Source organism: Equus caballus, chromosome 9 (assembly GCF_041296265.1).
Source record: "Equus caballus isolate H_3958 breed thoroughbred chromosome 9, TB-T2T, whole genome shotgun sequence".
Classification (NCBI taxonomy): domain Eukaryota; kingdom Metazoa; phylum Chordata; class Mammalia; order Perissodactyla; family Equidae; genus Equus; species Equus caballus.
The window spans coordinates 54,697,662-54,710,445 of NC_091692.1; the positions used below are offsets into that span (position 1 = coordinate 54,697,662).

Genomic DNA, 12,784 nt, shown 5'->3' on the forward strand with positions numbered 1-12,784 from the left:
CCCGTGATCCGTCAGACCCTGCCAGGGAGGAGTGGCCACGAGGTACGGGACAGAGAGGCCGAGGCATTCGAGGGAATTTCTGCCCTTCCAAGAATTGCAGAAGGAAGTGCACGGAGGCAGGAAATCCTGGTGGACAAGGAGCAGTGATGCGTCGGGAAGGATGCCCAGATGTAGCCTTCAAAGCTGCATCACAGATCTGTCCCCCTGGATACCAAACTTGCAGGGAAAGGAATTCAGAGCCGTGGACCAGGATCCCAGAGGATTCCAATCCAGGTGAAGGGTGAACATGGAGCCCCCAGAGGGGCCGGGGGAGGGAGGGTCCTGCCTGCCCTTAGTCCATCTGCACATGACCTTCTCCGGCCTTGACCCTCCACATGCACGTTTTGAGCTTTTACATCGTTCTCTGCACTTAGAGCTGCTGCTGTCCAGAGCCTCATTAGAAAACGACAAGTTCCTAACATCTGGTGAAGAGGAACCTCCACAAGAGAAGCCGAAAACGTGGCCTCTCCTCCAAAGGGGTGGAAAAGCAGCCACTGTCCTGGGGCAGGTCGTGGTGCTGGCCCGTGCCATTTTAAAGACACCCGCATTCCAGTGGTTGTTGCTCTGCCTGTGAAAGTACCTCCACCCTCTAAATGCCAGGAGCTCTGGGTGCTGTCTCTGCTCCTGGCCCACGTGAACCACACTGAAATGAAGCCGTCCTCTGAGTAAGGGGGGGCGCGGAGGTGTCCCTCAGTATCCAGGGAGGGGCCTGGCCCTTCTCCCTTCTCTCACATACAATAAGCCGAGACCCTGCAAGATTTCTTCATTCCAGGAGGAACGCGAGAGTCTGTGTCTCCTTGACACGAGCACAGGAGGGGAAAGAACCAGACCGTGACTCGCAGGCTGGAACAGAAACAGGATTTTAACATCAAATTCAAAACTAGCACTAACTACTAACACGAAAGAAATACGGCCCCTTCCCAAGTGGTAAACAGGCGCTGGGGTGGAGCTGCCAGGCCTGTGGGGTGGGGTCGTCCCCTCCCTCTTGGGCTCCAGGGCTCCCAGGAAAAGGCTTAGAATGTTCTTCTCCCCATCAGCATGGGAGGAGCCGGCCTGGGGCCCCGCGTGTTTCCCAGCCGCGTCCCCGCCGCTGAAGAGCAGGCTGCACTCGAGCTGTTGGAAGGACCGGGATCTGCCACTGTTGCTGGGTTCTGCGTCAGGGGTCTGGTGACTGAAGAGAAGACACTGATGATTGGGGGGGTCACACCAGTATCCCAGCCCAACACCTCAGCCCCACTGCATTCTGCTCCAAACCTTGTCCTGAGTGTTCAGTCAACACTACCCCATTGTCCCTGACATGGGAGCTGGCATTTCGCTTCACCCATTTCACAGAAGAGGAAGCTGAGTCCCACAAAGGTCAAGGGAATTGTCCCTCACAGGCCTGGTCAGCAGTGGAGCTGGGATCCCCGTGCCGGCTGTCCATCTCCCTAGGCCCGTGCTTAGCCCGAAGCTTTCCGGAGCCCCTGGCTTCAGTCCCTGCCTGTCTGGACACTCACCGAGCCCTGAGCTGAGAGACGCGCGGTTCTTCTTGGGCAGGAAAAACCGGCGCATCTTGCCGGCCCTCTCCTGTGGGGGCTCCAGGTGGCAGGACAGGCTGTAGCTAAAGGACAGAGGGGACTTTTCAGCTACCGGGAGCCACACCTCAGGTGACCCTCCCAGAGACGGCCAGCAGTTGGAGTCCCAGGGCCCCACGGGTGACCATGCGACAAGCCCCGGGACTGACCCGGAAGCCACGGGCACGGGCTCCCTGGAGCTGGCCATCAGAGAGAGTCCGCCTTGCCCTCACCAACTCCTGCCCCGCCTCACCTCTCATCCTCGCTGAGGGGCTCCATGGCCTCGAACCAGGCCCCAAATCGCTCCTCAGCCTCAATGTGGTAAAGATGGACTGCCTCCTGGAGCAGGAAGATCTGCTCGGTGACTTTGAATTCCTGGGAGAAAGGACATGATGCAGACGGGGCCTGGGTGGGGGACCGTGCTGGGGACTCAGACAGGTGAGAAGAGGGTCAAGGAGCTGGTCTGGGGTCTTGGCCCACATGGGAACCCTCCTTCCCTCCAATTCCGTGCAGGACTTGCTCGTTCTCACAGTTGGCTTGAAATAGCTCCTCCTGCAGGAAGGTGTCCTTGGTGCCAGCCCCTTCCCCCACGCACCAATGGGACGGCTTTCCCAGCTCTGGGTGCCGAACTCTCCCAAGGAAAGCAAGGCCCAAGGCATCGGGCCAGAGAAGGTCTTCCCCGGAGGAGTCTCTGATTGCCACAGCCCCACCCTCCGCACGGGGAGGCCACAGCTGCTCACCTCACTCCTTTTCTCAAAATTGATCTCATTTCCCTGGAAGGCAGAGAGCCAAAGCCCATGAGCAACAGCCCCCTTAGCCCATAGCTAGCCCCCGTCTCCACCCTTTCTCAGGTTGCACTACCAGCAGGGTCGACCAGGGAGCAGGCGCTACCAGAAACGGGAATGGGTCCCGGGCAAGACTCTGAGCTCCAGAGCAAGGAGGCCACGGGGCTATGGCTCAGGGACATTCTAAGACAGCCCTCTCTGACAGACAGACAGACTGAGGCCTCAGGCAGGAAGGGATGCTCAGCCACTCGTGTGCTTCCTGCCTTGGAGGGGCCTGGCTTCACTCCCTGCAGGGGCGGGGCCTGAGGGAGAGGCTGAGTCCAGCTCAGACACACCCTCCAGCAGCTCCGCAGTCAGGCAGCCTGGACTGGCGGCTCACCTGGATCCTATATTCACTCATCACTAAGATGGCCATGACACCCAGCTCCCGGGGTGGCTGTGAGGCCCTCACGAGAGGACTCTGCCAAGGGTTGTGAGCTCAAGCTTCAGTGCAAGTCTCTCCTCCCAAATCTCCGAATCCTGATCCCCAGCTCCACCTCCAGGCTCACTCACCTCCAGGTAATCCTCCATGTTGGTGTCCAGCAGCAGTAGGTAATTGAGGAATGTGCCAAGGAAGGGGATGAGCCCCTGTGCCAGCGGGGTGGAGACGGTGATGAGATCCCGCTCTCAGGAGCCGTCAAAGACCTCTCCTCCACTCCTCACCCCAGCCTCCTGCCCAGCCCAAGCTACCCACCTAGGCGGCCTCCCCCCAATTTCCTCCTCTTCTCTCCTCCAGGAACCCCAAACTCCTCCAGGCACCTCCCAGCAGCCGGCTCTGGCAAAACCCAGGGTACGTGGTCCCCGCCCCTCCCTGTCCCAAATCCGTTGTGCGCCCATCCGTTCCAGGCCTCCTCCTGGTCACTTCCAATGCAGGCATTTCAGGTCTGTGGCACCAGGAGCAGGGCTGGAGGAGAAAGGCTCCCTCTCTGCTGGTAGAGACCTCCGGCTAGGAAGGGGAGTCCCCTCTCCTGCGACTCCTGGGCCCCTCCTCCACAGGCACCCTTACCTTCTGGGCACCTGTGGGGCCCGTCTCCAGGCTGGTCAACATAGAGGTCGCCTCCTGCCAGGGTGTTGACAGGGCCAGTGAGCCGACGCTCCCCTCCAAGTGTCCTCCCAGACCCCTCCCAGATCGGGGACCCTGGACATGTGGCCCCAGTCACCTGGTGCCCCTGCGGCTCCCGCCTCCAGGGTGCTCTGATTCCAGAGCCATCCCAGCTCCAACACTCACTCCTGTGTGACCTTGGGCCCGCCCAGGCCTCCCTGAACCTGTTACCTCGTCTGGAAGGTTTGACGAACTCTGTCTGCCTCCCACAGTCTCCTGAGGCCCAAGCGTCATCTGACCGTCATCACTGCTCTCCGCTCAAGCCTGCCTCTGGAGCCAGGTCCAAGCTCCCCACATTCCTCCCCACCCTTGAGCCTCGGCACCCACTGTGAGGCCTGCACCACGGCTCATCTCCCTCTGGCTCCCAGATGAGGAGACCAAGGCCCACACAGGGGCAGGGACTTGCTCAGGGGGCCCCAGAGGAGAGGCTGCTCCCCCTCCCAGCCACAGGCCCCTGTCTCCTCTGCCTTCACACCACCCTCTGCCCAGCCGCTGACCACAGTGCTGTCCTCGGGACTCTCAGGCTGTGTTCGGGCCCCCAGCTGGGCCGAGCCACGGATGGAGGGAGATGAGGTGTCTCAGGAGGCCTGGTCAAGTGGCTTCTGCCAGCCCCAACGCCCAGGAGTCTCTGATCCCAGGCCGAGGCCAAGGCCTTGCTAAAGCCCTCAGCTCCCTAGGATCCCCTCAGGGAGTTCCCCTGCACAGAATTCTTTCTTCATCCGCTCAGGATGGGGACCCCGAATGCCACGTCTGACTAGCAGGGGAGGGGGCGACCAGGGCACTGCGGGGTGGCATTTCCTTTCTGTTTTACGAGGAAACTTCTGACGTCTGGGCGGGAAGGATCCCTGAAGAAGCCATCAGTTCCCTGGGCACTTGCCCTTGCCCTCCGGGGCACATGTCATCGCCAACAAGGACCTGGGTGAGCATCCCACTGGGACTGTCTGCAGCGCCCACTTTAGGGGCCAGAGTGGGGAGTCACCGAGGGGACACAGATCTGTCCCAGGTCCAGTGTCCGTCCCAAGGCTGGGAAGCCCCTGAGTGCCCCCGGCCCGTGGGATCCGGCAGTGCCCATCCCTCAGGCAGGCAGGGTGCCCTTCTTGCGAGGCACAGTGAAGACAGAAGGAGCAGTGGGGCCCTGGCTTCCTGAGCACAGACTGGGCTGACTTCGGAAGAAAGGAAGCCCGCCCACTCGCTCCAGCCAGTGGCCAGGAGGAAGATGCAGGGCAGCTGATGGAGCAGCATGGAAGCCAGACACCGGCACCTTCTGCCAGGTCCTCAGCCTCCTGGAACAGTCCAGCCCGCACCATTCTATCCCATGCCCCTGGCCTCCTGTCCCAAACTGCCCCCACCTGCCCATGGAGCTAGCACATCCCTCTTCCTGTCCATCTTTTCCTGACCAACTTCACGTGACAGGAGAACCAAAGCTCATCCTGCCGGGTCCCCTCCCCTCTCGCTCCCCCTCCTTCCAGATGTGCAGCCTCCGTCTTACCTTCACCAGCTGCCTCCTGCTCACCCACTGGTCTTTGATGAACCTCTTCAACTTTCGAGAGCTCTTCCTGAGGGGAGAGGAAAGGAGGAAAGAAAACCCGGGGCGGTTGAAGGCGAAATGCCTTTGGCTGAGAACCCGGAAGGTTCAAAGGGCCTGGGGCCTGGACGAGGGTTTTCCCCGGGTTCTTCGGAGCTCTGAGGTCACCGTGGGACTCGGGTGGAGGCTCTCCTGCGGTCACCTGGGGCCTCCATTCCCACTCCGACTGAGCACATTGTTTCTAACAGCGTTGGTTGCCGATGAGGGCTCCGTTGCTGCGAAGTACACCCTTGGAAATCTCCAGTGTGGCTCAATCCAGGATGTGACAAGGGGGGAGCCACTGCCTAGGGTCTCAGAGAGTCTCAGAGACCCGAGCAAGGAGGCCAGTCCCCATCCCTAGGGTCCGCTGCCTCCCAGATGGTCCTAGCTGAATGAGGGGTCCATGGCAGTCGCACGGGGGATGTCTGGTCCGCCCTGGTGGTGCTTGGATGGAGCACGGCCTACCCACCTGGCAACTCGTCCCCATGTCTTTTGCAGACGGCTGATGGAGGGGCTCTGCAGAGCAGACACGATGGCACGCAGGGACGCATAATTTCCAAGGACTCGGCACTCCTGAGGAAGGGAAGGGAATGAGCTGCGACGGCGGGCTGGAGCCCTGCTTCCTCTGGCTTGTGTCCCCTCGTGGGCTTCTGCTGTCCTGGATGAGGCAGATGCCCAGGGAAGCGAGGGAGGGCACACCTGGGAGCTGATGAGTAACGCTCGCGGGCAGGAAGATTTTAGCTCAACCCAGGGCGGGAAGGGAGCTTCCCACCACTGGGACCAGCACTCAAGGTCAGCAGGCCCTTGGCAGCAAGGGGCCTAGGACTTTGCCGAGGCCCAGACCACCGACTTCAAGGCTGAAAGCTGCGAGAGGAGAAGGGGCAGTCCCCCTGACTCCAGGGAGGGGCTCCCTGGGCCCTGCCGCTACTGACCTTGGCCACCTGAATCCACAGCTCGACGACTCTGGCCCTGTCCTGGGCCGTCATGCTGAGGTCCCCAAGGCACGTCGTGATGACGCAGCCGGACACGTGAAGAAACTGGTTGATAGTGGCCCGAACCGTGGGAGCCAGGTACTCCTTGCTCCCATTGGGCCGCTGGCACCACACAAAACCCAGGCAGTGGCGGGGCTCCACCTTCTTGAACAGCTCCTGGGGAGGATGGGGACTGTCACCTGACCCTGCCACACCCGAGCTCAGAGTCTGCAGGCCCCCGCAGCCCCAGGCAGGAGGCACTGGTCAGCTGCAGCTCAGGAACCTGAGGAGGTGGCCTGAAGCTTCTGGGAGTCTCTGGGTTTTGTCTGTGTCCGCTGAGGCCGCCCAGCGCAGGATGACCGAGGACCCAATAGGGGCGGGGAAGAGAAGTCCCATTGGCTCGCAGCCCAGTCTTGCTTCCCCCAAGCACCAGAACACGGCTCACACCTGCCCATCTCAAGGGGCATCTTCCACCCGTTCTCATCACCCCCTGGTCCCACTCCCCTTTCAGCTGCACGTTCCCCCGAGGCAGCAACAACCATGGGCTTTGTTTGCCTGTCTTCCATGTCGGTAAGGACGCACTAGGTGTCTAATAAGTACGGAGGCTGTTGAGGCCTCCTGGGCCGATGGGTGAGTGACCCAGGACTTGGCAGCACTCCAGTGAGCTTCCCTCCCCCACCAGAGGGCTATTCTCTGCCCCGCTTCCTCTCTGTTCGACCTCATCCATCCGCACAGCCACTCTGCCCAGCAGGTGCCCGCCCTTGGTGTGCTCTCTACTGTCCATGTGGGGACAGCAAGGACTTGGGGGCCAGAAGGTGGCCCAGGTCACCCGGTGGGTAAGTGGGGGAGCTGTGACTTGCACCCACATCGTTGGATTGCGGCTGAGGGAACAGGAGGTCTGGGGCAGCTGATGGCCCACCAAGGCGGGCCCCACCTAGCCCAAGAGCCCCGCTGCTCACCGCATCCATCCGGGTCAGCTGCTCGGCCACCAGCTTCGGAGGGAAGTCCAGCAGCTTAGGCCTCTCCTCTCTCAGCTCGGCGCTCGCTTCTGCGGTGACTTCGGCAGCTGGAGGCAGAGATCGTCCAAAAGTCAATGGCGCATCTTGCTCCAGCTCAGAAGCTGGCACTGGGGCTGAAGCTGATGGCGCTCGCTCCGGCCCTGGAGAGGCCGATGGAGGTGAGGCTGCTGGAGGTGAGGCTGCTGGTGGTGAGGCCGCCTCCAGCTCCGGCGCGGACGGTGGAACTACAGCTGGAGCTGCCTCTGGCCCCGGAGCTGGCCCTTGCTCTGGCTCTAGAGCCGGCAGGAGCTCTGGAACTGGCGCTGCAGCGGGAGAAAGAGAAAGTTTCACCTACGTACCCGACTTTACAAGACAGGAGAGACTCCGCTGTCTTGAAGGGAACCCCAGCCCGTGAACCCCACCGCAGACAGTCTTCCCAGACTGCTGTGCCCTCACCTTCCAGCTCTGCCCTCCTGGGCCCCAGATGTTGCAGCTGGACCTGGGGAAGGTAGGCAGGGCCTCCCAGGTGCGACCCAGGCCAGATGACACGCAGAGAGGCCAGCCGCATCCTGAAAGAGGGAAAGGGCGTGGGCTCCCAGAAATCCTGCATTGGGTCCAGCCAGGTTCCCACCATAGAAGACGCGGTACTGGGCGGAAGCAGTTGGGCCACAGAGCCAGAGGCCTGGCCGTCGCTTCCACACTGTCCTCCCAAGGCACCCTGCTTTGGGTCTGGGCCCTGTGCCTGCCCCTTTCCACCAGGGGGGAGTCCCACCCCGGCGCTGACTCCTGTGTGGCCATCCTGGCAGTGGCAGGCCTGCTCATCCAGCAGGTGGAACACGGGGTTTGTGTGAGTCTCTTCTTCCCACTGCCACTCTTCTCGCAAAGAGGCTGGACACAGTCCAGCCCAGCCCTCCACGCCCTTGTGCAAGTGGACTGAGGACTGAGGCCGATGTGTGAGCGGCTCGCTAACACCCCTTCTCTTCTGGGCCTGCTGGTGGTGGTCAGAAGGGGTGGATATGGAGAAGGGGAAGCGGAGGGAGACGGGACTGTGGTGGGGATGGGTCGCCAGGGAACAGCTCAAGCCAGCCTCCCCTCTGGTTCCCAGGGGCTCTGGGACCCCACCCACAGCTCTCTTTCACTCCTATCCCCTTGCAGTAGAAGCCATCAGACCTCAGCCCTCCCAGAGGAATCAAAAGATGAGTGAGATCAGAGTTGTGCCGGGCCCGCCCCAGCCACAGTCCTCTGTCCTCTTGTTCTCCCCCAGCCCTGTTCTGTGGAGACAGGAGGCCCTCGTCTGGCACTCAAAGAACACTCAGGTCTTTAGTTGGCGCTGGGGTCCATCATGCATGAGAACGTGGGAAGAGGCCTCCAGTCGTAAAGGAGCATAGGAGGGCATCCCCTGGGACAGGCCGGGGACAGGATCTGTGGATGATATGGTGTGTGACTATCTGAGTCTCAGGCTGCTGCGGGGGTCCAGGGGCTGTGTCTGCTTCATTCACTGCGTTGTGCCAAGTGTCTCTAAAGCTCCCGCATGTCACAGGTGCTTAATATACAGTGTTCTCGAATGAACTCCAACCAGAAGCATCCCCGGTAGCTGAGTGGGCCTGGGGCCCCTCTGCGGCCCCAGAGACCCCTCCTTGGCTACTCCAAGGACCCGCCCCACGACCAGCTGCATGGAATCCCACACTCCCTGCCAGAGTGCTTTCCGTGTGCCTTTGCAAACTCAGAAAGGCCCCATCCCAGCGATGGGGGAGCAGACTGCTCTTCATCGGGGAGAGGGAAAGAATAACCAGGAACAACCACGGCACGTCTCTCAGCCCCTTCTGTAGAGCCAGGCCCCAGGGAAGCACCTGCCGTGGCTCATCCCATTCGTGCCCACCAGAACCCGATGAAGTTTATCCTCTCCCACTCCACTTTGCAGAGGAGCAATCGAAGCTCAGAGAGATGGAGGGCCGTTTCCAAGACACACAGCTGGCAGTGGGCAGAGTCACCACTGTGCTGAGGAGGGGCTGGGCACTCACGTAGCAAGTAGGTGGTCCAGGACCCCGTGGGAGGTGAGGACAGCCGCGCAGTCAAACACGATGGTGGTGACGTTGGCCATGTTTCGAGGCGCCAAGGCTGGTCCTATGGACGGCGGCAGCCTCTCCAGCAGGCCTGCCTGGAGGGCCCGCATCCTGCAGGCCTCATTCCGCTGCCCGAGTGACTCTCCGCGCTGGGTGAGATGAGGAAGGACACAGAGTCACCAGCACCAGCGTGAACCTCCAGGAAGTCAAGGTCTGGAGGTCCCCCAGGAACTGTGAGCCCCTCAGGGATGTGTGCAGAGGAGGGACAGGATTGCCCACAGCCAACCGGTTTCCAGGCTTGAAAAGTCCAATTTGAGTTTGGGCGGGGGGAGGATTATACGATGAGTTCCTCAGGACACTTGGCTGGCTTGGCAAGGACAGACCGCCCCGCACCAAAGCGTGCATTAAGAGCACTGACCAGCGAATCCAACACAAACATCCCCATTCTAGAGATGAGAGGACGGAAGCTTCGGGCTGCCAAGTGGCTGCTCAGGGTCCTGTGGGTCGGAACTGAGAACCGCCCTAAGCCAGGGCTGCAGGACTCCCCCGCTCCCCCACCTGAGGCTTCATGTGCTCCTGACATGAAGGGAAATGTCTGGTGGGAACCTCAGCCCTCCCCAGTCGGGAGACAGTGCACGGGCAGACAGACGCTGTGAGGATCTGGCTGACTACAAGAAAGGACGCTGGTTTTTCTTTCTTTTACACGAAAGGGAGGTTTGAGACCCTCGTTACAGAGGTTTCAGATTCAGAAAATGGCAGATTTCAAAGATGCCCCTGGCCGAGTGTGAAGCGCAAACATCAGTGTTTTGTCTACTCCGCCTAGGGTTAGGAAAGAGCGACTTCCCACCCTCCTAGGTAGCTGGTGAGGAGGCGTGGAAGTCCAGATTCCTTTGGGACTGGGCCCTTGGGACACTCCAGTGGGAAAGCCCTGGGCGGGTCCAGGGGAGGGCTCCAGATTTGACTCTGGATTGTGGACACACCCCGGTGATCTCAGGGCCCCGGGTGTCACTCACTCTCCCCTCAGTCCAGCCCCGGGCAAGGTCGGTGGTCTGCTGCACTTGCCCCCTGTCCAGGGAGATGGAGCCGTAGGACCCATGCGCCAGCTCCTGGACCATCTCCTGGGTGGAGCTCTGCAAAGACAGCGTCCGGTGGCCGCGGCGGCAGGTAGCAGGGGCCTGCCTGCACTTGCCCACAGGGGGAAAACTCTCCCGCACACCGAGCACAGACAGAGGGGCATCCGCATAGACCTCCAGACAGGGAGCGAATGAGATGACACCTCACGGGCTTGGGATTCACCTACGGGTAGGGCGGCTTGGCTCCCAGCACTCACCTTCCATCCTGCCAGCCACCACCTGGGATATGAACACGACATACCGCCAGGCTTCCAAGCCCTAACCGTCTGCTCCCGTCCAGGGTAGCTCCACGCTCATCCCTGCCTTCCGTCACTCCATGCCCGCCAACACACACACACAATAAGGGTCAAGGGGTGTGGGGCTGCCCGCATGGGAGGGTGGGATCACACTTGTGGCCTGACCCGGAGTGGCCCGCCCTGGGCTGCCTTGTGTTACCTGAGGGTTCCTTCTTCCGAATGGCCTGAGGTCTTGGAGGTGCGGTCTCAGCCAGTGTCGACAGCGCTGGAGAAGACTGTCATTGTTGGCTCTCTGTGCGCCAGAGCCTCGCAAAGAGGGGATACACGAACACATCCTCCTGTGTCGAGTGTCTCTGGTCAAATGGGCTATGTGTACAAAATGGCTGCCTGGTGACCAGAGTTCTAAGCTCTGTTGGGGTCGGTCGCCAAGGAAGTGAGGTCATGTCTCCAAGGTTCCAGGATGGGGGGCCCTTCCCTCCATCAGACCCACCCAAAGCCCCCTCGGGGCTGTTGACCGCTCACCCTCCTTGCCCGTGTCATCTCCCGAGCTGTACAGAAAGTTCCATCACAGCCCTCCCCACAGCTCCTTGGGATCGGAACCAGCGCCCCAGCTTTGAAGAGAGAGCGCCCAGTTCGGATCTCCTTTTTCCTAGCAGTTCTGTGTCCTGGAAAAGCCACTGTGCCTCTCAGGGCCTCCCCAGTCTCCCAACCTGCACGATGGGATGGCGCTAGAAACACATTCCCAGGGACGTCTTCGGGTGGACATGTGATAACGCCTCCCATATCTGGGAGGTGGTGCCGCCTGGGTCTGGTCCCCGAACTTAGAGGTGGAAGAATTACAAGAAGGGGTGGATGCAGTCGGGAATACCTCTCCAAACAGGCCTGGATTCCAGCCGTGTGATTTGGGAAAAGTCACTGCCCCTTGGGGGCTCCTTGTCAGGTCTCTGCACCTTCAAGGGTTGGAAGTTCGAGGAAATTCAGATATTGTCATTCACTAGCATTCAACCTTTCCCAGTCTCCTGTTGGCCTTAGAACCAGACCCAAGCGCCTCATTGTCGGCCTATGTGGTGGGCAGCCTCCACCAAGGCTCCCAGCGCTCCCTCCCTCCTGCTGTGCACATCCTTGTGGAACCACTACATCCTGAGTAACTGGTTTCTGAGCAATAGAATACAGCCCAGCTGATGGAATGTCACATCCAAGTTTTAATTACAAAAACTCTGTCACTTCCCTCTTGCTTGCTTTCCTGAGTTCCCTCCCTTTATCTCCCCCTCTGTTTCCATCTCTTGCGCTCTCTCTCTGTCACATTTCTGGAAATGAGATAGCAAGTGGCGATGATTTCAGTTGCCCTATGTAGAGGCCAAGGGAGGCGAGATCTGAGGGAGCGCCCAGCCAACAGTCACATGGAGACTCAGACTCTCAGTCCCAATGACTCCTGACACCACCCGTGTGAGTGACTTGGGAGCAAATCCTCCCCTAGTCTAGCCTCAGTTGAGACTGAAGGTCCTGCTTCACGGAGACCTGGAGGCAGAGGCTCCCAGCTAAGCCGTGCCCAATGCCTAGACCACGGAAACCGGGAGAAGTTCAATATTCGTACTTCAGAGGTGCAACTTTTGGGAGCAGTGTTGTGAGAGAGAAACCCAAATGAACGCAGACTACCGGGTTCCCCGGTCTGGCCCCATTAACCGCCGCCCCTGCCGCAGCTCCTGTTGCTTCTCAGGCTCCCTCCAGCCGCCTGGGCAGCTTTCTGACCTCCTCTGCTCACGCTCACTTCTGCCCCAGAGTCTCAGCACCAACAGCGCCTTTCCCCCGACTCCCTGTTCCCGGACCTACGCAGGCGTGGCTCAGTCTTGTCCTTCTGGTCACAGCCTAGGTCACTTCAGTGAGGCCTTTCAGAATCTCCCAGGCACAGTCTCTGCCACCACACATCTCACATCTGGAAGCGTCTTCAATTGTTTCCTCCTTCTTGCTCCCATTTGGATAAAGTGAGCCCAGGACGAGGGGCTGTCTGCTTTGGCTGAAGGAGACGTAATTCCTTCTGGTTACCCCGGGCACACGGCTGTCTCCTCCAGGCTGAGTTTTTCCCACCACCAGTCCGTCGGGAAGGCGCACTAGCCTTCCCTCTCTCCCGTGGGGCAGGTGTCCCAGGAACACGGTGAGCCGTCCTCTCTCCCTGTCATGCAGCACCAGCCCCTCACCCCACGGCCAGAGAACTAGCACCCGGTCTGAGACTCCACCACATCCTGAATTCAGTTACTGCTGAGACCCTCCCATCCATTTGGGGATTCCCTGGTACCTCCTGAG

The 12,784-nt window shown here is 60.4% G+C and overlaps 1 protein-coding gene across 1 annotated transcript; it reads right to left on the reverse strand.

The window, feature by feature from the left end:
* Nucleotides 1–787: 787 nt before the first annotated feature.
* LOC138915552 (ral guanine nucleotide dissociation stimulator-like) lies at nucleotides 788–10,862 on the reverse strand. Its single transcript, XM_070222305.1, has 14 exons — nucleotides 10,683–10,862; nucleotides 10,128–10,244; nucleotides 9,073–9,263; nucleotides 7,508–7,620; nucleotides 7,013–7,374; nucleotides 6,015–6,230; nucleotides 5,552–5,655; nucleotides 5,008–5,074; nucleotides 3,423–3,476; nucleotides 2,930–3,004; nucleotides 2,333–2,365; nucleotides 1,846–1,967; nucleotides 1,536–1,639; nucleotides 788–1,210 (listed from the first exon to the last, which is right to left on the reverse strand). Exons 1-14 carry the CDS (start codon nucleotides 10,815–10,817, stop codon nucleotides 1,053–1,055), a joined length of 1,851 nt encoding a protein of 616 aa, XP_070078406.1. The 5' UTR covers nucleotides 10,818–10,862; the 3' UTR covers nucleotides 788–1,052.
* Between the last annotated feature and the right edge of the window lie 1,922 nt (nucleotides 10,863–12,784).

What these genes read in the sequence shown, in the direction of transcription:
- LOC138915552 (XM_070222305.1), bottom strand. Translation starts at nt 10,817, where the DNA reads ATGTGTTCGTGTATCCCCTCTTTGCGAGGCTCTGGCGCACAGAGAGCC. An exon ending in ATTTTGAGAAAAGGAGTGAG is followed by an intron (nt 1,968 to 2,332) that starts GTGAGCAGCTGT and finishes CCTTTCTCCCAG; the next exon opens with GAATTCAAAGTCACCGAGCA. An exon ending in GTCTCTCAGCTCAGGGCTCG is followed by an intron (nt 1,211 to 1,535) that starts GTGAGTGTCCAG and finishes TCTTCTCTTCAG; the next exon opens with TCACCAGACCCCTGACGCAG.